Genomic DNA, 25,025 nt, shown 5'->3' with positions numbered 1-25,025 from the left:
TGCCTTAGAACACCTGCCTGCCCAGAGGTGCATATGAGGTGACATTCTGGAAAGGACCACTGGCCAAATGAGAGATGCCAGTCTCTTTCCCCTTCTCAGCCCCCAACCCCAAGAAACTGAAACTGAGTCCCCCTAAAACCACGTTCCTCAGCTGAGTTTATGATTAATCTCTCTATCCAAAATGTTATTCCCTTTTTTGTCCAACACCTGGGTCCCCTCATGATTGAGGAGTAGCAAAGAAAAGGGGCGATTGAAACTGAGCAGGACCCTGTGGGGCCCTCCCAAGCACGAAAGCCTTTCTGTGTCCCCCATTTTTTGTTTGTAGGAAAAAGGTTGCAGCCTCTTAGACCTTTCCTGAGTTCCAAAGGGCAGATTCAAACAGTTACTAATAAGGGGAGTGAGGGAATACAGAAACAATAATGCAGCTTGTATCTCTTAGTTCTACAGGAACTAAGGTCTCCACTCAGGTAGAGGATGGTAACTATGCTAAGCATAAGCACATAGACCCCAAACTGGTTGGAACCAGAAGGCTGATGACTGAGATTCCTGGAACACCTCCCACCAACCAATCAGAGGAAGGTCACACACTCTGCAAGCACCCCCCTCCCCCCCCCGAAAGTTTGCGTATAAACACTCTTCCTCTAAGTCATCAGGGATCGCAGGTCTTTTGATCATGAGCCACCCTGTTGCCCTCTTCTCCTTGCTCAGCCCTGTTTTCTTGGCTCCAAACCCTGGTCTCACTGGGCATTGACTGGGCACATGAACTTGGGTTTGACAACAAAGCCAGGCTCCCAAGCGTGAGGGGGAGAAGTCCCAGCGCGCAGTCTCACCCAGCCTGCACACCCTCCCCTCCCCACTCAAACCTCCGTAGTAGGTCGCAAGCTTCTACATGGCACTGCCACTGTAGGATCCCAGGAACTGAAACTAAAAAGTGGCGTTTCTAGCCCTTGGCAAGGCTGAAGGAGAACCCTCCAACGCCACAGCCAGGGGAACATGCGATGGAGACAGCAGCGGGAGGGACCGCGGCGGCGCGCCGCGGGGTCTTGTGGGAGACGCCGGGCTCTCTCCGCGCAGGCGCAGTACAGCCTCAGCGGGCTTGGCCCCGGGCCGGGAAACCAGAGACCTGGGACCCGGCTTGAGCCAGGTGAGTCCGGCGGCTCTTGGCAGCGGCAGGAGCTACTTCCGGCAAGACTGGGGTTCAGAGGGGCACTCAGGTTCAAAGGGAAGATAGATATCAGAGGGCCAGAGTAGGGGTGGGTTTGAGGGACTTGAAGCCCCAAGTCTGGGGCCCCGGGAGCGATGGTCCCCGAAACAGTGTGTCACCCGCGATTTGGCTGTGGAGGGTCAGATCCTACCAGGTTCTCTAAAGCAGGCACAGTCACCGGCTCTGCTCACCGCAGACAGGAGCGTTCGTGGACCCCCCCCTTCCCCCCGCCCCGTGGCTCCAGGATCCCCTTCTCCTTCAGACTCCAGCCTTGGCTTAGCCCCCTGTGCCCCGCTGCTCCCGGCTGTGGGCGCCCCCAGGTCGGGGCTACGATCGCAGCATATCGGCGGGGCGGGTCAGCCGCGTATCTCCCCCAGAGCAGTGTGTGCGGGCGCTTCCACCCTCTGATGTCTCGGGTTTCTCCTTCAAGTGTTTGGCCGCCGGCTTTGCTGTCCCGGTGGCCAGAGGTTCCTAGCCGGAGTTCCTCCGTATGTATCCTGGGAGACGCTTAGTGTAACTTTGAGCCCGGCTGGATTTCCGACTGTGGCACTCTTGCTGTTCTTGAGCCCACAGGAACAAGCCATGCTGGTAGGAAAGAAGACCACAACTCTTCAGGCGGCTGGACCCCTGAGAGGATACACCTGTGACCTGAGGCTTCCTGCCAAAACTACTAGCCAAGACCGGGGTCTGGAGGAGGAAGTGGTTCTGGAGCTGCTGAGGCTGTGGACGTTCCTCAGCAAGGCTTGGGTCAGGTGACGCCTTCAGAGAACAGGGAGAGACCGTGGACTTAGAATAGGCTGTTCCCCATCTCTTACCTGAGGTGGTGAACAGTCTGTAGTGTGGAGAGGAGAAGGCAACGTAGGGCAGGCTGGTTGAGGGAATGGTTCAGGTGAGGCTGCCCATTCTGGGGGCTGCAAGGCAGGCTTGTCTCATAGCTCCTTTCTTTTCCAGCTTTTCCTCCTTAACTCCTTGACCTTGCTGAGGAAGAAGAGATGACCAGTTCCCAGGTGAGATGCATATTTCCTTTCTCGGTCCCGGTATACATACTCTTGAAGAAAAGGAGAAGGAAACACATTTATGGATGTGCTGGATATGCTCAACATTGACTTTTTCTTTTGATACTCACAACAGTTGTGAGAAGTGGACATTATTTCCATTTTACAGATGTAGCAGCTGGCTCAGTGAGGTTTAGAGACCTGTCAAGTTCACCAAGCTATGAAATGGTGGAGCCAGATTCGTCTTTAGGCCCATTGCCTATGCTGTACATGTTGTCAGTGGACAAGTCTTCTCATCCAGGGACTGAGCCTGAATTGTGCACACCTTGAGGGCTGGGCCTAATCTGTGAAATGAAGGACTCTGAAAGGAATGCGCTTTCTTGCCTGGTGCCCTTCTTTAGGTTAGGTCTCTTCTCTCCCTAACATGTTGCTCATTCATTTATCTACTTCATCATGGCTGCTCTGTGCTCATTTATTTGTAAGAGCAAAACAAACTGACTTAGATACAATTCTTACTTCAAAGTGTGTGGTTTCTTTGGGGGAGATTAATATGTACATGTATAAAATAGTGATTATTACTCACATATACAATGAGTAATATGAAAAGAAGCCACTCTTAAGTGTCAGTTTGAAGACTGCACTCAGTGATAGCAGTGCTAGAGGAGGGGAAAAAATCAGTGAGCACTGGGGTGATTGAGGAAGACTGAAGGAGGTGAGCTAGAGAAGATTTGAGTACTACAGGTTTCCTCCGCTATCTGAAAGTTGGGTGTTCCTATGAAACCTTTCGGAAGCCGAAATGGTGGAAAGAAGCAATTACTTTAGGACACATCTTGCTAATGGACGCACAAAATAAATCGAGATAAAGCACAGATGCTCACAGACACAGTTCAAAGCTATGGAAACTTGATGCTGAGTGAAGTTCCTGGGGAAGAAGTTTGGCAGTGCCACTCTAGCAGCCCTGGGTATGTGCTGCCTCTGTAATGACTCTTTGCAAAACAAGTGCTGAATGGTTTTTTTTGATTTTTGTTTTTCTTCATGAAAGTGAAAATGCTTTTCAGATTTCTTTCTGTTAGCGAAAACAGGTGCTAATGTAGGTCTTAATGTAGGTCTTTCATGAAATCGAAGTGGCAGATAGCAAGGATACCTGCATATGAACTTCCATACCTCTTTCAAGTCTTCTGTTTTTTGTTGTTTATAATTGCCTTATGGCCTAGTTTATGATCAATTTTTACAGTGTTTCATGTGTGCTTGAGTAGAATGTATATTCTCTAAAGGTAAGTGGGTAGGTATCAACTTTTTTTTTTTTTTTTTTTTTTTGCGGTACGTGGGCCTCTCACTGTTGTGCCCTTTCCTGTTGCGGAGCACAGGCTTCGGACGCGCAGGCTCAGCGGCCATGGCTCACGGGCCTAGCCGCTACGCGGCATGTGGGATCTTCCCGGACCGGGGCACGAACCCGTGTCCCCTGCATCGGCAGGCGGACTCTCAACCACTGCGCCACCAGGGAAGCCCTTCAACTTTTTTTTTTTAGACCTTCTGCTGGCACAATTCATTCTCATTTTAGGGAGATCAGTCTTTATTCCATTAAGACCTTCAATTTATTGGATGTGGACAACCCACATTAAGGAGGGTAATCTGCTTTACTCAAAGTCCACCCATTTAAATGTTCATCTCGTCTAAAAAACCCTCACAGGAACATCCAGAATAATGTTTGACCAAATATCTAGGCAATGTGGCCCAGCCAAGTTGACATATAAAATTAACCGTCATATCACCCTCTAACCTACTATATAGTATACTTATGTATTATGTTTCTTCCCTGTCACATACTGATAGAATGTAAGTTAGTTCCACCGGGGCAGTGTTTGTCTGTTTTATTCACTAATGTATCCCCAGAGTCAAGAACAATATCTGATGCATTGTAGGTACACAATAAATATCTATTGAATAAATCTTTATCATCCTTATCATCCTCCTTATCTTCATCCAATGTCAGATGGTTACTTTTGGAAAAAACAAAACTTAAACCCCCATCTATTACTCCTAATATCTAGTGCTCTTTCCATATCCATAATAGAACACTTATCTTCAGAAATATCTTGAAGCCTCAGGATTCTCCCAAATAAAGTGAGTGTATTTATTCATTGAACAGGGTTTGTGTTCTTTAAAATCCAAGGATGACCCTTGGGCTGGGCTATGGGTGTTCTTTTTCTTCTACCAGAGAGGGTCTGAGGGCTTTTCTTCAGCATGGTAAAGGAGCATCTCAACTTTCTTGTTACCAACAGAAATCTGGTGCTAAGCAGCCTAGGTCATAGATAATAATGTTAATTGGAAATTACTTAACAGCATTTTCCCCTAATTTTTATTTTATTTATTTATTTATTTAGTTATTTAATTTTTTTTTTTTTTTTTTTTGCGGTACGCACGCCTCTCACTGCTGTGGCCTCTCCCGTTGCGGAGCACAGGCTCCGGACGCGCAGGCTCAGCGGCCATGGCTCACGGGCCCAGCCGCTCCGCTGCATGTGGGATCTTCCCGGACTGGGGCACGAACTGTGCCGCCAGGGAAGCCCATCCCCTAATTTTTAATACTTCTATACAATTTTTAAAACTGTCTATAGGTGTCCATAAGATCTGACTTGTTTAAAATTTTTATATCTTTGTATCTTTATTGATTTATTTTTGTTTGCTTGACCCATCAAGAATTGAGAAAAAAAAGTGTGTGGAATCTCTTTGAGTAGTAGATATGTCAATTTCTCTCTGTAGTACTTCCATTTTAAAAAATATATTACTTTGAGGATGTTTTATGAGGTACATACAAGTTGAGTTGTTATATCTTCATGGAGAATTAAAGTTTTTATCCCTATGTAGTGACCTTTTATATCACTAGTGATGCTTTGTGTCTAGAAATGTATTTTGTTCGATATTAGTATAGCTATTCTTGCTTTCTTTTGTTTATTATTTACCTGGTTTACCTTTTTCCATTATTTCAACCTTTTCAGGGCCTTATGCTTTAGGTATATCTCTCATTAACTGCTTATAGCTGAATTCTGTCTCCCCCCTCCTCGATCTGATAATCAGCACCTTTTTAACTAGCAAGTTTAGTCTGTTTGCCTTTAGTGTAGTTATTGATATATTTGATGTGTTTGTACTGTCTTGCACTTTAATTTTATTTGTCCGTTTTTCCTGTATTTTCCCCTCCTTTCTTACCTTTTTTTTTGTTTGTTTTTTAAGTGGATAGGTTTTTTTCTTTTTCTTTTTTTCCTCTTTACATGTTTGAAATTTATAACTTATATCCATTCGTTTGGTGGTTACCCTTGAAATTTTATCGTGCATACTTGCAAGCCTAGGTTTAAACAATATGTTAACCTCTTTCAGAATAATGCAAGGACTTAGGACCTACTGATCACATCCCCCATTGACTTAAAAGCTATTGTTTTCTGCATTTTATTTATTTTTTATTTTTTTGGACTTGCTGAGCAGCTTGCAGGATCTTAGTTCCCCGACCAGGGATCGAACCTGTGCCCCCTGCATTGGAAGTGCAGAGCCCTAACCACCGGACCACCAGGGAAGTCCCTGTTTTTTGCATTTTAATTCTGTCCTCTTAATAAATTAGACATTATTAGAATTATTATTTTATACAGACAATGTTTATTTGGATTTACATATATGTTTATCATTTATTTGCTTGCCATTCTTTCTTCTGTCTCAGCCTTTCCTTCTGGGATCACTTTTCTTTTTCCTGAAATACATTCTTCCTAGAAGTTCCTTTTTAATGCATCTTTAGACATTCCATTTGTTATTTTTTTCACAACTGCATGTTATTTTCAAATAATTTCTTTGCTTTATCATCTTATAATTGCATCTTTTATTTTTTCAAATAATTCATGTATTGCTGTTCTGGTTCTGTATCTGATAGTTTAAATATCTGTAGTTGTTGGTAGTGTAAATCTGTTTTATGCTCACTCTCCCCTTTGATGAGTTTAATTATGAGCTCATTGATTGATCTTTATTTGAGTCCTATGGGAAATTTTTCTCCAGGGGAAATATGCTTCTGTTTCTGCCAGTAGCTTAGAGGAGGGTACTAACATGGGTGGTCCCAATTCCTCAGAGGTCCCAGGTCAGGCTAAGCTTCCCACCCTGCAGCTGGCATAAGGTTCCATATACCACAGCAGCGCTGCTATTGGCATCTCTGCAGGGCAGCCCGTCCTTTCCAACTGCCTGCCACTCTGCTCTCAGCTCACTGGGTTGTTTTGTCTTATTTTTCCTTTTCAGTTGTGGGGAAAGGAGTAGTCCTTTTTCTTTGTTTCCAGTTAGGTGAAATTCCTTATTTTTGTGACATGATATTGTTGACCTGTAGATCTTATAAATATTTGTAGCATCTGGTTTACTATTTTTCAACTTAAGTAGTAATCCAAGAAATGTTATAATATAATGAAATGGCATTTTTGCCACCTATCAAATTGTCAGAGATGTGTTTTTTAAAAATACTTACTGGCAAAACCAGGACACTCAAATACTTTTAAACTAAATGTCATTTTGCTACAAACTTTTTGGAGGGCTTTGGAAATATGTGTCAGAAGTCTTTGCCTAACAAACCTAACAAAAGTCTTTTAGCTAACAATTCTACTTTTAGGAATTTACCCTGAGAAAAAGAGTGGATAAGTGCATATAATTTAAATACAATGATATAACTTGCAGTATCATTATGGTAATGAAAAGTGGTAAGTAACTTTAGTGTCCAATATAGGGACATTTTGTTGTTGTTGTTTTTTGTTTGTTTGTTTTTTGCGGTACGCGGGCCTCTCACTGTTGTGGCCTCTCCCGTTGCGGAGCACAGGCTCCGGACGCGCAGGCTCAGCGGCCATGGCTCACGGGCCCAGCCACTCCGCGGCATGTGGGATCTTCCCGGACCGGGGCACGAACCCGTATCCCCTGCATCGGCAGGCGGACTCTCAACCACTGCGCCACCAGGGAAGCCCCTGTTGTTTTGTTTTTAATATTTATTTATTTATTTGGCTGTGTTGGATCTTAGTTGCGGCACACGGGATCTTTCGTTGCAATGCGTGGGCTCTTTGCTGTGACGTGCGGGCTCCTCTCTAGTTGTGGCATGCAGGTTTTCTCTTTAGTTATGGCTCTCCAGTTGAGGCCCACGAGCTCAGTAGTTGTGACACGTGGGCTTGGTTGCTTCTCTGACTAGGGATCTAACCCACATCCCCTGCATTGGAAGGCAGATTCTTTACCACTTGGCCACCAGGGAAGTCCTGGGAGATTGTTAAATTATGATATAACCATGAGAAGAGCCACTATATAGCCATTAACAAGGTATAGAAGAATATTTACTAATAGGGGAAAATGTTCATGATATTTTAATTGAAAAATGTTTTAAAAAGTTGTAAAGAATATCCCCAAGTTTTAAAACTTACATATATGTGCCAAAATGTAAATAGTAGTTATTTGGGGGCAATATGATTATATATTTTGTATTTTTTTTTTTGTAGTTTTCTCTTATCTTCCATAATAGCACTTTTGTTATCAGAAAAAAATAGCAAATGAAATGTGATTCTCATTGCGAGAGTGGGAGGGAGGGGGTTATTTGAAATGTGTGTTGTTTTATCATCAAGTTTTCTTTCCATAGATGAATGTTAATTATGTCAGTACATACCCTAGGAAACAGTTATAATTTAAGTGTCTAGCCTAGACATACAAGCCAGCACTTCGTCAAACTAGTGGGCTAGATTAGAGACTCAAAGTTGCCACTGCATTTTTTATATTATATAAAAAGAATATGCACCGTTTAGAAAAAATCCTCAGCCAAGTGAATAAATAGTACAGCCACATTGCAGACATTTTACAAACAAGGAATATGAAGAAGAACCAAAAATGTATTTCTTTACATGAGATCAAATAGATCATAAGCTTAGAGGTTTCATTTATATCAGCAGCTAATTTTTGTGTGCCTGTACTACTTACTCACCGTGTGTAGGATCATTATAGATGTGAGACGTTGCAACACTGCAAGTGATTTTTCAGCACAATCTGTAGTGATACAGCCTTAAATACACTTGATGTTGCTTCTTTAATAGCTGAAATAAAACCTAGGGTTGGGCATTAAAAACTGGTTTTAGGCATTTATAATGACACATTTCTACTGTATTTAAGAATAAATTTTTTTAAATGACAAAATTTAATTGATGTGATCATTCATTATTCATATCTGGTTAAATTTGTAAAACAGACTCCTTTACAAATATTTTCAATCTCCCGATATTTAAGACCAAGTCAAAATATTATCATTGCATATTGATAATCTGTTATTCTCATCTGGGTTTATGTTTTGTCTGTTTATTTCACTACCTAGACCAATGTCCTTTAAAAGTGTTTTTAGGGACTTCCCTGGTGGTCCAGTGATTAAGAACCCATGCTTCCAGTGCAGGGGGCGCGGGTTCAATCCCTGGCTGGGGAACTGAGATCCCACATGCCGCATGGTGCAGCCCAAAAAATAAAAGTGTTTTTAAATTAGAATTTGATTTATTTTATTAAATGCTATTTTGCCATCCTGTGAGATGGTCATATGGATTTTACTTGTTATGATTATGTATGTTAATAGATTTTCTAATGCCAGCTGTTATCAGGCTAAATTCTTAGGGTCAAATAAACAAAACATTAGCAGTGTCTCTTTATTCAAGACCAACTTGAATATTTCACCTTTACAACCAGTTCCTAAAAGCTTCTCATAATTAAGAATTGAAAATTAGTACTACAGTGTGAACATGCCTAATTACTGGGAATTTATTTTCATCAACTTTGTTTCTGAAGTTGCTGTATTTCTAGACTTAGAAATTTTCTGTTACTTGACTGCATTGCAGTGAATGCTCTCTATAGGAAATAAGTTTGTGATGATTGAGAAACAGAATTAAGACAGTGGATAGATATCCAGAACATAAGTCTTAAGTGTGCCTTTGAGTCACATAATATATAGTCTTAGAAAATAAGTTACAGTTATTGTAGACTAAGCATTAATGATGTTGCTGTTTGAATTTCAAGACTGACAGATCACTAGTAAACTATTTCAAAGCTTTATAAAAGACATTGAATTTCATTCTTAGAGTTTTCCCACAATACAACTTAATCTTTCTTCTTAGAACCATAATAAATACAAATAACCACACTAAAAGATCTATCACATCCTCATTCATATTAGACTTTTTTTAAGTTGAGGTATAGTTGAATTACAATATTGTATTAGTTTTAGGTGTACAACATAGTGATTCAAAATTTTTATAGATTATATTCCATTTAAAGTTATAAAATATTGGGTATATTCCTGTGCTGTACAATATATCCTTGTAGCTTATTTATTTTATTCATACTAGTTTGCGCCTCTTACTCCCCTACCCCTATTTTGCTCCTACCCCCTTCCCTCTCCCCTCTGGTAACTACTAGCTGATTCTCTATATCTGTGAGTCTGTTTCTGTTTTGTTATATTCATTCATTTGCTTTTGTTTGTGTTTTTTTTTTTCAGATTCCACATATAAGTGGTAACATACAGTACTTGTCTTTCTCTGTTTGACTATTTCACTAAGCATAATACCCTCTAGGTCCATCCATGTTGTTGCAAATGGCAAAATTTCATTCTTTTTTATGGCCGAGTAGTATTCCATTGTGTGTATGTGTGTGTGTGTGTGTGTGTGTGTGTGTGTGTGTGTGTGTGTGAGACATCTTCTTTAGCCATTCATCTGTTGATGGACACTGGGGTTGCTTCCATATCTTGGCTATTGTAAATAGTGCTGCTATAAACATTGGGGAGCATGTATCTTTTCAAATTAGTGTTTTCCTTTTCTTTGGATATATACCCAGGAGTGGGATTGCTGGATCATATGGTAGTTTTATTTTTTGTTTTTTGAGGAACCACTGTTTTCCACAGTGGCTGTACCCATATTAGACTTCTTTACAGTGCAGTGATTGGAAAGGAAAGCACTAGCTTTTAAGTAATCTCATAAAATCATTTGCAGTTCATAGGACACCTTCCTGTCTATTCCCAAAACTGCCAATTCTTATCAAGGGCATTTTAATACCTAACCACTCTGTTCAGGTGTGGATGCAGCTATATTTACACTTGGTGGTTAGTCTTTAAGATAGTCTAAGAATCTACAAGCTTGCTTGAAAATAGAAATGATATCTTCCTAATTAAATGTTTAAACGTGCTGGGCTTCCAAAAAGAATGATAGATCAAAGAATCCTTGGATTTGTTTAATAATGAAGGTATCAGTTAGCCTGGCTAATTAGCCAGCATCACATGAACTTTATGTTGAAATATAACTTTGAAATGAAATGGAATAGAACTTGGCTTTGTAGATAAATAAGTATATAAAGAATATGGACATTTCCAAGTACATATCTAAAACATATATAACACTGTGGGTCTGTCTATGTTGGTGGAGAGTGAGGGAACGGGAGTAGTTAAGGCTGAAATGCAAGTTTTGGGCAACTGGGTGAAAGGTGATAGTCTTCACTGAGATAAGGAACAGAGGAGATGCAGCCTCTGTGTTTCTGTGTGTGTTTGTGTGTGCAGAGGGGAGTTAGAAGACAGTTTGAAGCACCTGTCGGACATCCAATTAAAGAAGTCTAGAAGGTAGATAGATATCAAGGTCTGAGACAGATCCAGGTGAAAGATACAAATTTATGAGTTGTCACCATGTATATGGTCATTAAAGTCATGGGCTTGGTTGAGATCATCCAGCTGATATGTGAGAAGAGAAGAAAACGAAGATAACCAGAGAAGAATCTTGAGGAACACAAATATTAATATTTAAGGAATGGACACAAAAAGAGGAGCCAGAGTAGAGATTATGTTGCAGGAAGGCAGGATGGTATAGACCAATTAGGAGGCAGAGGTGAGGTCATGGTGGCTCAGAATAAAGTGGGGGCAGTGGAGGTAAAAGAGAGATTTTAAAAGATTTAGTGACGGATCATGTGAGGGATGGGAGAGAGGAAGTCAAGGATGACCTCTTTTTTTCTGACCTAAACATCTGGGTGGTTGGAGGTGGGGTTTCCTGAGTTAGAGAGCACTGGGAGAGAAGCAGTTTTGGAAAGGAAGATAAAGTCAGAACTGAGCATGTTGATTTAGATGTCTTTGAAGACATCCAAATAGATATTTCTTTCACTTGGTAGAAATTGATTGATTACCTACTGTAGATCAGGCACTATGCTTCACACTGGATGTTCACCAGGGAGATATTTGGGTCTGGAACTCTAGGTATAGCTTGAGGTCTTGGCTGCCAAAGTACATTTGAGAATTGTCAGCATTCAGTTGGCGTTTGAAGCTATCGGAATATATGAGATCACATAGGGAGAGTGAGAAGAAGGCCTAGGATCCAACCCAGGAAACCCGCACGTTGACCTGGAGAGAAGGAGATTGAGAAAGATTGACCAGAGTGTTAGGAGAGTTAGGATACTATGATATCCAGACTCTCGGAGTTTTGAGGAACACCATGTGGTCAACAGGGCCAAATAATGCCAAGGAGTCAAGCATAAAAAGGATTGAAAACTTTCCATTGGGTTTATCAGCAGGGAAGTCATTAGTTATCTTATGAGGATGAATTTCTAGAATTGGAAATGCTGGATCAAAAGATATGTTTGATAAATACTGCCAAATTGTTCTCCAAAAAAGTTTATACCAATTTATACTCCTTCCAACAGTATATGGGGGTATGTGTGTTCTCATACTGTCACTGGTAGTGGGTATTATAAGTCTTAATCTTTGCCCCAAGCATAGGGGAAAATAATGCCTCGTTATCTGAATACCCATTTCTTTGATAATTTGTGAGGCAGCATGTCTTTTTATGTGTTTATTGGTAGTTTTTTTTTCTTCTTGAAATTACTCAGATTATTTACCATTTGTCCATTTTTACTGGGAGCATTTTGTTTTTTTTAATTGATTTTTAAGAGCTCCTCATATTATTAGGGTTGGTGAGCCTCTGCAAAAGATATACATATCTTTAAAATTTTTTTATTGTTCTTTAAATTATTCTTACAGCTTAGGACAAAATTCTGAAGTCCCCTTTATACTGTCTACCTTTCTCAGTGTTGCCAAGTTTGTACCCTTTGTACCACGGAAGCTGGTGTAGATGTTTGCTCACTGAAGAGGAATTACTGTTCATTGGTGTCTTAAGAACATGTTACGTTTAAGGATGTGGCCATGGACTTCACCGAGGAGGAGTGGGGGCAGCTGGACCCCGCACAGAGGGCCCTGTACAAAGAGGTGATGCTGGAGATCTATGGCAACCTGGTCTTAGTGGGTGAGGACAACTGCTCTTTGGAGAATTTTTGTTCCCTTGGTTGTTTAAAGCTGTGAGCTCTTAAAGTGTTTAACTAGGTGAGGGCTTGAGATTCAAATATCAGAGTGTCCAAATCACTACTGAAGAAAGAAAAATGTTGCTACTAAGTAAAAACTTGAGTTCCCCCTCCGCCATTTATATTTCTTTCTTTTTTTTTTGAGGTGAAGTTCACATAAAATTAACCATTTGAAAGTGTACAATTCAGTGGCATTTAGTACATCACAATGTTGTGTAACTAACTCCCCTATCAAGTTCCAGAACATTTTCATCACCCTAAAAGAAAACCCCATACCCATTAAGCAGTCACTCCCCATGCACCCCTCCCTGTAATTACTTATTTAATTAGAAAGGTATTAAAACAAAATATATTGCATATAAAGTAAAAAGTATCTTTCAGACTATTTTCTATTTATATTACATATAAGCAGACAGAAAATATATAAGCTCACAGATACATATTTGTTTTGTTTCTATTTGTGTATTTATCTGTTTATGTTATAAAAATTAGTTCTGCAACTTTCCTTTTAGTTAGTAACATATGTTAGATATCTTTACATGTCAAAATATTTAGACCTATCTCAGTCTTTTAACTGGGTATATCATATTCCATTGTATGATATATTGATATACTGAAATTAATTTTTTTTTAATTTATTTATTTTTGGCTGAGTTGGGTCTTTGTTGCTGCACGTGGGCTTTCTCTAGTGAGCGGGGGCTACTCTTTGTTGCAGTGCATGGGCTTCTCATTGCGGTGGCTTCTCTTGTTGCAGAGCACAGGCTCTAGGCACGCGGGCTTCAGTAGTTGTGGCATGCGGGCTCAGTATTTGTGGCGCATGGGCTTAGTTGCTCCGCGGCATTTGGGATCTCCCCGGATCAGGGTTTGAACCTGTGTCCCCTGCGTTGGCAGGCGAATTCTTAACCACTACACCACCAGGGAAGTCCCTTGCATAGTAGTTTGACTGAGTAGAGACCTTTAGATTCAAAATCATTTTCCCTGAGAATGTTCTAGCCATTGTATCTTTGTTTTTAAGCCTCGGATACTGCTGAGTCTGATCTGATTCATTCGTTTAGTAATTTTCTCTGTCTTATTTTATCTTATTTTTGTTTGTTTAACCTGTTTTTCTCGTCCCTCCCTTCTTTGGAATTTAGGAGTTTTACCAGCATGTGCCTAGCTAGGCAGTCCTCCCCACCACCCCCCAACCCCGTAATTATATTTGCCTGTCATTGAGCCCATTCATCTCTGAAGCCTTCAGTTCATGGGGAGTTTTCCCTTGATATTTCATGAGATTTTGTTGAGGGAAAAAGAGGAAAAGCTTTAATTTATTCATTTCTACTTTTTATATTCCATGTCTTCCCTTTTCACGAGTTTTTATTTTGACAAATTTTGGACATCTTTGTCCCTCCTTTTTTTCCTTCCTTTTGTCCTTGTAGGGGAATCATTGGTTTAGGTTTAGCTTGCTTGCTGATAGTCTTTTTTCCCTCAAGACTCTGAAAATATTGTACTGTTGTCTTTGGTCAGTCTCAGTCTCTTTTCAAGGGAGTAACTTGTTTTGCTTTTTTAATGTTTTGTATGCTTATGTTTTCTTGATCCTTGAAATTCATAAATTTCATCCTGGTAGGTGTATATGTTAGTTTGTCTTTTTTTTCTTAGCACTCCTAAGTGGTCCTGGGAAAATAGTTTCAATCTAAGAGAATCAAGTTCTCTTTCAGACTAAGTACATTCTCATTATTTATTATTATTATTATTTCATATCCTTTCTTCTCTCCTTCTGAATCTCTTTTTTTTTTTTTTTTTTTTTTTTTTTTTGCGGTACGCGGGCCTCTCCCTGCTGTGGCCTCTCCCGTTGTGGAGCACAGGCTCCGGACACGCAGGCTCAGCGGCCATGGCTCACGGGCCCAGCCGCTCCGCGGCATGTGGGATCTTCCCGAACCGGGGCACGAACCTGTGACCCCTGCATCGGCAGGCAGACTCTCAACCACTGCGCCACCAGGGAAGCCCCTGAATCTCTTATACATGTAATATATAGGAGCTTCGAGATCATAATTCCATTTTTAAAATCCTTTCCTCTGAGTCCTAGTAGAACTCTTCAAGTTGATCTTTTTTCTTTTTAAAGAACTTGTATTTATTTATTTATTAAAATTTTATTTAGTTTTGTCTGCGTTGGATCTTCATTGCTGCGCACAGGCATTCTCTAGTTGTGGCGAGCAAGGGCTACTCTTTCTTGCGGTGTAGGCTTCTCATTGCAGTGGCTTCTCTTGTTGCAGAGCACGGACTCTAGATTCGCGGGCTTCAGTAGTTGCAGCACGCGGGCTCAGTAGTTGCAGTGCACAGGCTCTGGGGCACGCAGGCTTCAGTAGTTGTGCAGCGTGGGCTCAGTAGTTGCAGGCTCTAGAGTGCAGGATCAGTAGTTGTGGTGTACCGGCTTAGTTGCTCTGCAGCATGTGGGATCTTCCCAGACCAGGGCTTGAACCCGTGTCCCCTGCATTGGCAGGTGGATTCTTAACCACTGCGCCACCGGGAAGTCCCATCTTCAAGTTGATCTTTTAATCCACTAACATAGTTTCTTACATTCTCCAGTCTGATATTCTATTGCTTACAACCTCCCTTGAGGTCTTTTAACTTGACGGTCATATTTTTTCATCATTGTAAACATTTTCTCATTCTTAAAGCATCCCCTTTCCCACACAGGAAAGAAACTTTATGACTGTGCCGAGTGTGGCAAGAGCTTCAGTCAGAGCACAGACCTTCACATCCACCAGAGAGTCCACACGAGGAAGAAACCTTTCGTGTGCGATACATGTGGCAAAGCCTTCAGTTATAACAGGAATCTTCACGTGCATCAGAGGGTCCACACAGGAGAGAAACCTTTTAAGTGCGAGGAGTGTGGCAAGGGCTTCCATCAGAGCCCCAACCCTCGCATCCACTGGCGAGTCCACACTGGAGCAAAACCGTACAAATGTGAGAAGTGTTGTGAGAGCTTCAGACAGAACGTAGACCTCCAAGAGCATCAGAGGGTCCACACAAGGGAAACCATTTCAATGGTGAAACCCTTAAAGTACAAGCTTCCGTGCTCATCAGAAAGTCCACACAGGAGAGAAACCTGTAGGTGTGAGGAGTGTGGAAAGGATTTAGATCACAGTGAATCTTCACGTTCTCCAGAGAATGAAACTGCAGATGTGATGGGTGTGTGATAAGGGTTTCTTCAGTTAGAGCTTAGATCTTCGAGTTTATCTAAGAATTAATACAGGAGAAAACCCATATATATGTGCTAAGTGTAGTAAGGGCTTTGGAAAGAGCACTAATCTTGAGTTCCATAAGTCCCCACAGGAGAGCAATGTTACAAATGTGCAAGTGTGGTAAAGGGTTTCTTAAGAACACAGAGCTTCTCTGCAGAGCGTCTACTCAGGGGAGAAACCATAGATTTCAGTGTCTGTGGTTGGGGCTTCCGTTACAGCACAAACCTTCATGCACATCAGTGTCCATGCGTGGTAGAGACCCTGTGTGCGTGAGAAGCGAGTCAGGCCTTCACATCCATTTGACTCCACGTGGGAGAAAACCATGCAGGTGTAGGTATGTGCATATCTCCCCCTTCCCCAGAGAGCCTGTTTCTACCACGATTCTGGCAGCTCCAAGAGAGGGCAGCTGCGTGTGCTTTGCTCGCCATTGTGTCCCCAGCTCCTGGCACAGTGCCTGGCAGGAGTAGCCACCTAGTAAATATTTGTTGAATGAGAATCCATGTGGGAGAGAACCCCTGTTTGTGTGATAGTGGGGTAAGGACTTCAAGGTCAACATGTTGAAGCCTTTTTAGAAAGTGTGTTCACAGTCAGATCATGGGTTTTGTCATGAGTTAATCCCTGCAGGAGAGAAATCCTGTGAACCTGATGATTATACTAATGGACTTAGAGATAAATGATCAAATTATTAAATCGGTGTAGTAAATTTAAAAATACATGTCTTCAGCATAAGAATCCACACCCCCAAAACTGTATCAGCTCTGAAAATACTTTAGTCAAAACTCATACATTAAAATGTGTATCTATTCAGGAAAAAAAATCCTGTGTATACCCTGATGAAGTTATGTGTCAGGCTCTGGACTGACCACCTCCGCATAAGGTGGACTCCACCAGAATCTCGTAGCAGTAGCTTTTCTTTTGTTTTATATTTCATCTCAAAGAGGTTTATGTTGGACATAACCAATGAGTTATCCAGGGCCAAGGATTGACAAGGCCTTCCTTTTGGGAGAGATGCCCCTTACCTGGCAAAGTGCCCTTCTAGGCTGGAAGCCTCCTGGCCCTGATTGAGTGTCTCCCTGCCCATCATGTCATCAGGCTGCTGGGAGCTTTGCACCATGGATTGTAGAAATTCCCAGGTGAGGCATGTTCAGGGTAAGTGTCTATAGAAGAGATAGCTAAAAAAAAGGGGGCTGGTCAGGGTTTACAGGGGGGAGTTAGAGGAGAGGAAAGCAAGTCTGAAACGGTAGGGAATAGTTAGAAGAAATAGGAAAAGAACAGTGCCTGGGAGGTAGTTGGGAGGGGTCATAGGGGTGGGAAGCCCCAAGGCTTCTCCTAAGTCTCCAGCAAGTGTCTCAACCTCCAGTACAGGGCTCTCCTTGGAGATCTATGCTAACCAGAGTGTGGTCTGTAGTGGGTAGAGATGGACCCCAGTAGCATCAGGGCCAGTTGGGGCCAGAGGTGGAAGAGTTGCTGTGAGGGACCTTGGAAGGCAACTCTATGCCCCATCATTTCCCCACGTGGCCCAAGTCAGGCGGGACCATTATCCCTCCAATAGAAGGAAGGATCATATATGCAGGCAATAATAAGCTTGACCCCCTTCAGGAGGCATAAATTAACTAGAGAACAGCCTGGGGGTCTGGCAATGAAAAGGGAAGACCTGGACCAGTGGAGGTTATGAAAAGGTCAGTGACCCAGTGTCATCTCTAAATCTGGGTAGGGAACAGAGAAAGTTGGTCAACATTTCCACTGAGTCCTTCACCTAAGAGCAATGTATTTTTCTGCATCCCCACTAAACAGCCATTTGGGGGTTAGAAAGGCTTTGGAGCTCTTTAGGAGGACTGCCAGTTGAGCTGTCCAGGGACCACTGGCCTAAGTTGGGAAAGGGGATGGTATACCTGAGGACTGTGATGGCACCCAAATACCACTGAATGCAGGTTATATTAATAAAATTCTCACAACACTGAGGTTTTATATTAGTGTCTTTTCCTTCTTCCTCTTTCTTTTTCCTCTCTGTCTCTTCCCTTTTATTTTCTTTCTCTCTGTTTTTAGATTTAAAAAATATTTGAAGTACAAAATATTTCAGACATACAGAAAAGTTCAGAAAATGTAACAGCTATTTTCTCAACTGAGATTAAGTAGATGTTAAATTTTTTGCCATAAGAGCTTCAGGTGTTTTTTTTTTTTTTTTTGGTATGGAAAAAAAAAAGCAACAGATACAACTAAAGCCTCATGCTCTATTCTCTCAACTCTGCTCAGAGGTAACCATTATGCTTTAGTTACTATGTGTTGTTCCTCTGTATGTTTTTGGTTTTTTTATTACCTGTATGTCCATGGTATCTTAAATTTTTACATAGATAACATCATCTTGTATGTTATCTTTTTGCAATTTGCTTGATTCACCAAACATTACAGTTTTGATTTTTTTTTTTTTTTTTTTTTTTTGCGGTACACGGGCCTCTCATTGTTGTGGCCTCTCCTGTTGCGGAGCACAGGCTCCGGACACGCAGGCTCAGCAGCGGCCATGGCTTATGGGCCCAGCCGCTCTGCGGCATGTGGAATCCTCCCGGACTGGGGCACGAACCCCCGTCCCCTGCATCGGCAGGCGGACTCTCAACCACTGCGCCACCGGGGAAGCCCTGATATTTTTTTATGCTAATGTTTTAGAACAAAGTCATGGATTTTAACTGCTATCGTGTTCTAAGCTATCAGACAGGTATTCTTTTCAATAGATTATTTGTATATCCCTGTGCCAGTAACACATTTTTGAGTAATATAGCTTTATAGTAATTGTCTTAGCTATTTAAAACCCTTTATTTTTTCATATAAATTGTAGGATCAGCTTGCTAAAATTTTTGAAAAAATCTGTTGGATTGGGATTTTGGGAGTTTTGTTTCATTTTCTCTCATTTTGTTCTTTCCATTGGATTATGTTTTCTTTCTTCTCCCTTTATTTACCTCTACAAGATTAGTATTTACATTTTATCTCCTTTTGTTTTATGTTAACTTGCGTAACTGTTAAATTAAGTCCCTCCTTAACAAGATAGAACAGAACACTAACTCTACTCCTCCTCTCATGTTACATGTTATTGTTGTATCAATACATGGTTTTAACTTCATCATGTTTTTGTTTTGTTTTGTTTTGGTTTTGGTTTTGTTTTTTGCGGTATGCAGGCCTCTCACTGTTGTGGCCTCTCCCGTTGCGGAGCACAGGCTCTGGACGCACAGGCTCAGCGGCCATGGCTCACGGGCCCAGCCGCTCTGCGGCATGTGGGATCTTCCCAGACCGGGGTACGAACCCGTGTCCCCTGCATTGGCAGGCGGACTCTCAACCACTGCACCACCAGGGAAGCCCTCATCATGTTTTTAACACACCGCAGATTTATCACTATTATTATATGTTGTAAATAGCCAACACAAGTTTGGATTAACCGGAACATTTACCAGTTTCTTACCACTGGTTCTTGCATTTCCTCCTTCCTTCTGAGTTCCATTTCCTCAGCCTCCCAGAGCAGTTGCAGCTTATATCGTGGTTAAAAGCACCAGCTCTGCAGTCAGCCTGCCTGGGTTTGATATCTGGCTCTGTAGATCTCTAGCTATGTGACCCTGGGCAGAGTACTTAATTTCTTTGTGCTTCAATTTCTCCATCTGTAAAAGAGAGATGATAGTATTATTTACTTCATGGGGTTGTTATTAGGATCAAATGAATTAATATTTGTAGAATGATTAAAATAGTGCCAGGCACATACTAAGTCTTGTAAAAGTATTTCTTTTGTAAATAAAATAAATGAATCCTTCAGTAGTTTTTCAGCAGGTATGTCTGAGAGTAGTAAATTCTTTATTTCTCCCTTACTTGTGAATTATAGCATAGCTGGATATAGAATTCTAAATTGGAATTTAATTTTTCTCAGTAATTCCTTAACCTCTAGTGCTGCTATTAAAAGTCTGTTATTAGTCTAATTATTGTTTCTTTTGAGACAGCCTGACTTTTCTCTCTGGTTAGTTTTAAAATTAGGATTTGCAAAATCCTGAAAAGCAGAAGCATGTTCTGCCATTTTACTAAATGTATATAGGAGTGGGTTTACTTGTATTTTCCCTAATCAAGACAGTATCATGTAAAATAGCTTTTACATGCTATTTTCTCTTTTGCTAATTTTTCATTCTTTATTATATCCTTCTACTTCTATTGGGTGTATCTTTTTTTTTTTTTCTAGCGTCTTGAGTTACATGGTTAGAGTTTATTTTTAGCCTTTCTTGTTTTCTAATAAATGCATTTCAGTGCATTTATTAGAAATTAAATTTCCTTTGAATACTTTGGCAGCATCCCTTGCAGTATGCAATTTGGCAGTATGTATCTAAAGACTTTAAAATGTTTATGCCAGTTGACTGAGAAATTTTACATCTAAGAATCTATGTTAAGGGAATAATCAAATAAATTATGTGTAAAAGGTATACATTACCATGTGTTATTTCTACTTTTTTTTTTTTTTTTTTGTGATACGTGGGGCTCTCACTGTTGTGGCCTCTCCCATTGCGGAGCACAGGCTCCAGACATGCAGGCTCAGCGGCCATGGCTCACGGGCCTAGCCGCTCCGTGGCATGTGGGATCTTCCCAGACCGGGGTACGAACCCGTGTCCCCCACATCGGCAGGCGGACTCTTAACAACTGCGCCACCAAGGAAGCCCTACATTTTTTAAAAGAAGGAAAGGATTACTTCACAATCCAGAGGATGTCATAATGTATCATAGTATATCTCTATGATGCAGTATTCTCCAACAAGAAAAGTGATGTTTTTGAATCATTTTTAATGACTTAGGAAAATTTGCATAATATAGCAGATATAAAGACACATACATAGAGGAAAAAACTGGAAAGAAATATACTAATATATTAATAGTGTCAATGGATGATTTTTATTTTCTATTTTATATTTTTCAGGATTTTGCAAGCAGTCTAATGCTTCCCAATCCCTGTTGACAACAGCATTAACTCTTCTAATTACAAAATGATACGTGCCTATTGTAAAATATGAAAACATTATGAAACAAAAGTAAGTGTAACTGGTTTAATCATGGAGTGTCAACTCAGTGGGGTATATAAGATCATGAAATGGTTCTTTTTTCCCCCCAGGCTCTGCCTTCATCCATTCTGTTGAATCCCCATGAATGAATGAATGAATGAATGAGTGAGTACTGAGTGGGAAAGAGACACTGAGGGAGGGCTTTAGGAAAGGAAGGCTTTTCCTCACCAGTTCCCTGAGGAAGAATACAAACTGTATAAAAGATTACAACTGGTGAAAATATTTCCGGTCCATATCACAGACAAAGAGATTCATCTGCCTATTTATCAAGAGCTCTTAGAAATCAAGAAGAAAAAGCACAGGGACTTCCCTGGTGGTACAGTGGTTAAGAATACGCCTGCCAATGCAGGGGACACGGGTTTGAGCCCTGGTCCAGGAAGATCCCATATGCTGCGGAGCAACTAAGCCTGTGCGCCACAACTACTGATCCTGCGCTCTAGAGCCTGCAGGCCACAACTACTGAAGCCCGTGTACCTAGAGCCCGTGCTCCGCCACAAGAGAAGCCACCGCAGTGAGAAGCCCGCGCACCGCAACGAAGAGTAGTCCCCACTCGCCACAACTAGAGAAAACCCGTACGCAGCAACAAAGACCCAACGCAGCCAAAAATAAATTAATTAAGAAGAAAAAGCACACAAAAAAATGTGAAGAGACTGTTCAGACATAATACAAGTGACCCTTAAATGTATGGAAGGATGACAGACTTTTCTCATAATATGAGAAATGCATATCAAAACCATGCTGAGATACCATTTCTCACCTATGAGATTAGCAAAAAATTGAAAATTAAAAAAAAAACTTGTTAATGAGGCATACAGAAGTAGGCATTTTCATACATTGCCGTGGGGCTTGCAAAATAGAACTCCTATGGAGAAGAATTTGACAATATCTACCGACACTGTAGATACATTTGCCTTTTGATCCAGATATTCTATTTCTGAGACTCTATCCCACAGATACACTTGTACATGTGCTTTGCAAATATCTGGCATTGTTTCCAATAGTAAAAAGTAGAAAACAACACAAATGTTCACCAACAGAGAACTGGTTTAATAAACTATATCCACACAGTGGAATGGTATGCAGCTGTAATAAAAAATAAGGAAAATTTCCTTGTTGAAATGGAAATACCTCCAAGATATATTATTAAATGAAAAATGCAAGGTGAAGAACAATATGTGTATATAAATATATATTTTATAGAAATATATATATAATGAATTTTATGTAAGGAGGAGAATGAGAATATATATCCATATTTGCTTATATTTGCATAATGTCACACTGGAAGGATAAACAAGGGACTAATAAAATAATTGGGGGGACAGGAGTGAGGGTGAGGATTTTCTGTACTTTTTTTCTTTTTGTATTCTTAATGTAGTTTTTTAAAATATTTATTTATTTATTTTTGGCTGCATTGGGTCTTCGTTGCTGCATGTGGGCTTTCTCTAGTTGCAACAAGTGGAGGCTACTCTTCATTGCGGTGCACGGGCTTCTTATTGTGGTGGCTTCTCTTGTTGTAGAGCCAGGCTCTAGGTGCGCAGGCTTCAGTAGTTGTGGCACGCAGGCTCAGTAGTTGTGGCACATGTGCTTAGTTGTTCCGCGGCATGTGGGATCTTCCCAGACCAGGGCTTGACCCCATGTTCCCTGCATTGACAGGTGGATTCTTAACCACTGCACAACCAGGGAAGCCCCTTAATGTAGTTTTGATCTGAACATTCTACCTATTTTTAAAATAATGCTGAATGAGATCCAATGTCGTTTTGGCATTTATTGATATCATAATATTGGTTTCTCTATTAATTATTTTATGATTAATTATCTTAATAAAATGTTTTCTATGTAATTTTTGCATCTATAGATTTGTCTGATTTCCTTTTTTTTTTTTTTTTTTGGCCTATTTTAATCAGGATTTGTTACTATGGTTCTGGAGTCTCTAAAGTGGGTAATTCACTAAATAACCTAGAAAAAGAAGAGCAAAATAAACTCAAAACAAGCAGAAGGGGATAATAAAGATAAGAGCAGAAATTAATAAAATCAAAAACAGAAAAATAGAGAAAATCAATGAAACCAAAAGCTGATTCTTAAAGAAAAAAATCAGTAAAATTGATAAATATCTAGCCAGACTGACCAAGATAAAAAGAGGGAAGGCACAAAGTCCTGACATAAAGAATGAAGGAGGGGACATCGCTAGTCTCCCTACAAATATTAAAAGTATAATAAGGAAATACCATGAACAACTCTGTGCACATATATGCAGCAACTTAAATGAAATGGACCAATTTCTTGAAAGACACAAATTACCAAAACTCATTCAAGGAGAAATAAAGTGGATAGTCCTATACCTATTAAAGAAATCTAATTCATGGCTTCCAAAAAAGAAAACTCTAGGTCCAGATGATTTCACTGGTGAATTCTACTAAACATTTAAGGAAGAAACAACAACAATTTTTCACAATCTCTTCCAGAAGATAAAGAGGTAGTACTTCCTAGCTCATTTTAATAAAGCCAGCAGTAACCTCATATCGAAACGAGACAAAGATCCAAGAAAACTACAAACCAATATCCCTGCCCTCCGTATATAGAAGCAAAAATTCCTCAACAAAATATTAGCAAGTGAAATTCAGCAAAATATAAAAAAGATAACCAAATGGTGTTCATTCCAGGAATACAAGACTGATTCAACACTTGAAAATCAATGTAATTCTCCACATTAACAGATTTAAGAAAAACTACATGATCATATAAATAGGTCCAGAAAAAGCAGTTTAAAAAAATTAACATTCATTCATAATTAAAATTCAGCAAACTAGGAATAGAAGGGAAATTCTTCAGTCTGGTAAAGGTCATCTGCAATAAAACTACAGCTAACATCATACTTAATGGTGAAAGATGGAATGCTTTCCTCCTAAGACTGGAAATTAATGCAAGAATGTCTACTGTCATTACTCCTATTGAATATTGCTGTGGAAGTCTTAGCAAATGCAATAAGTCTGGAGAAAACTAAAGGCATTCTAGTTGAAAAGGAAGAAATAAAACTATTCACAGATGTTATGATTGTCTATGTAAAATATCCCAAAGAATCTATTAAAAAGCTCTTAGAATTAAAAAGTTTAGCAAGGTTGCAGAATACAAGATCAATATACAAAAATCCATTGTATTTCTATATATTAGCAATGAACAACTGGAAACACAAATTTAAAAAACAGTACCATTTGTATTAGTTCCAAAGGAGAAAGAAATGCTTAAGTATAAATATAACAAATTATGTGAGGTTTTATGTGCTAAGGAAAGAGGTGAAAAAAAGAACTAAAGGGAAGAGACATACGCATATGGGTTAGAAGACTCAGTATAGTTAAGATGGCCGTTCTGCCCAAATTGACCTATAGATTTATTTCAATCCCAAACAAAAATTTATATAGAAAGGTAAAGGAACTAGACTAGCCAAGGCAATTTTGAAAAAGAAGAACAAAGTCTGGAGGACTCATACCTGATTTTAAGACATACTGTAAATCTACAGCGGTCAAGGCAGTGTAATCTGGGTAAAAGGATAACAGAGAATAATGAGACATAATAGAAATCCCAGAAATAGACTCACAAATATGATGAACTGATTTTTGACCAAGGTGCGATAGCAATTCAGTAGAGAAAGGAAAGTCTTCAATGAATGGTGCTAGAACTGGATGTCTATATGCAGAAATATGAACCTTGATTTACAATTTACACTGTTAAAAATTAACTCAAAATGGATCATAGCTAGACCACAGTGAGATACCACTTCACATTCACTAGCATGTCACTAATCAAAAAGACAGTAACAAGCAGTGATGGTTGGAACTGTCATATATTACTGGTGGAATTGTAAAATGGTGCAACCACTTTGGAAAACAATTCGGCAGTTCCCCAAAAAGTTAAACATAGAGTTGCCAAAAGACCCAGCAGTTCTATTCCTGGGTACACCCAAGAGAAACGAAAACATTTGTCCACACAAAAATGTGTGCACAAATGTTCATAGCAGCAGTGTTCATAATAACTAAAAAGCTGAAACAAATGTCCATCAACTGGTGAGTGGGTAAATAAAATATAGTATATTCATACAGTGGACTATTATTCAGCTATAATAAATGAAGTACTGATGCATGTTAGAACATGGATGGACCTTGAAAATATGCTAAGTTAAAGAA

At 40.2% G+C, this 25,025-nt stretch overlaps 1 protein-coding gene across 4 annotated transcripts; it reads left to right on the top strand.

The window, feature by feature from the left end:
- Positions 1 to 1,101: 1,101 nt before the first annotated feature.
- Positions 1,102 to 17,731, top strand: LOC132516262 (zinc finger protein 214-like). 4 transcript variants are annotated; one of them, XM_060142671.1, is made up of 4 exons: positions 1,102 to 1,144; positions 2,156 to 2,211; positions 12,281 to 12,494; positions 15,223 to 17,731. In XM_060142671.1, the coding sequence occupies exons 3-4, from the start codon at positions 12,395 to 12,397 to the stop codon at positions 15,723 to 15,725; spliced, it is 603 nt and encodes a 200-aa protein (XP_059998654.1). In that variant the 5' UTR covers positions 1,102 to 1,144; positions 2,156 to 2,211; positions 12,281 to 12,394; the 3' UTR covers positions 15,726 to 17,731. The 4 variants fall into 4 exon arrangements, with proteins under 4 accessions (XP_059998654.1, XP_059998653.1, XP_059998655.1 ...); XM_060142670.1 differs by lacking the exon at positions 1,102 to 1,144 and adding an exon at positions 1,839 to 1,951; XM_060142672.1 differs by lacking the exon at positions 1,102 to 1,144 and adding an exon at positions 1,839 to 1,956.
- The last annotated feature ends 7,294 nt before the right edge of the window (positions 17,732 to 25,025 follow it).

Source organism: Lagenorhynchus albirostris, chromosome 2 (genome assembly GCF_949774975.1).
Source record: "Lagenorhynchus albirostris chromosome 2, mLagAlb1.1, whole genome shotgun sequence".
NCBI lineage: Eukaryota > Metazoa > Chordata > Mammalia > Artiodactyla > Delphinidae > Lagenorhynchus > Lagenorhynchus albirostris.
The sequence above is the reverse complement of the archived record's forward strand: the minus strand, read 5'-3'. Positions and strand labels throughout refer to the sequence as shown.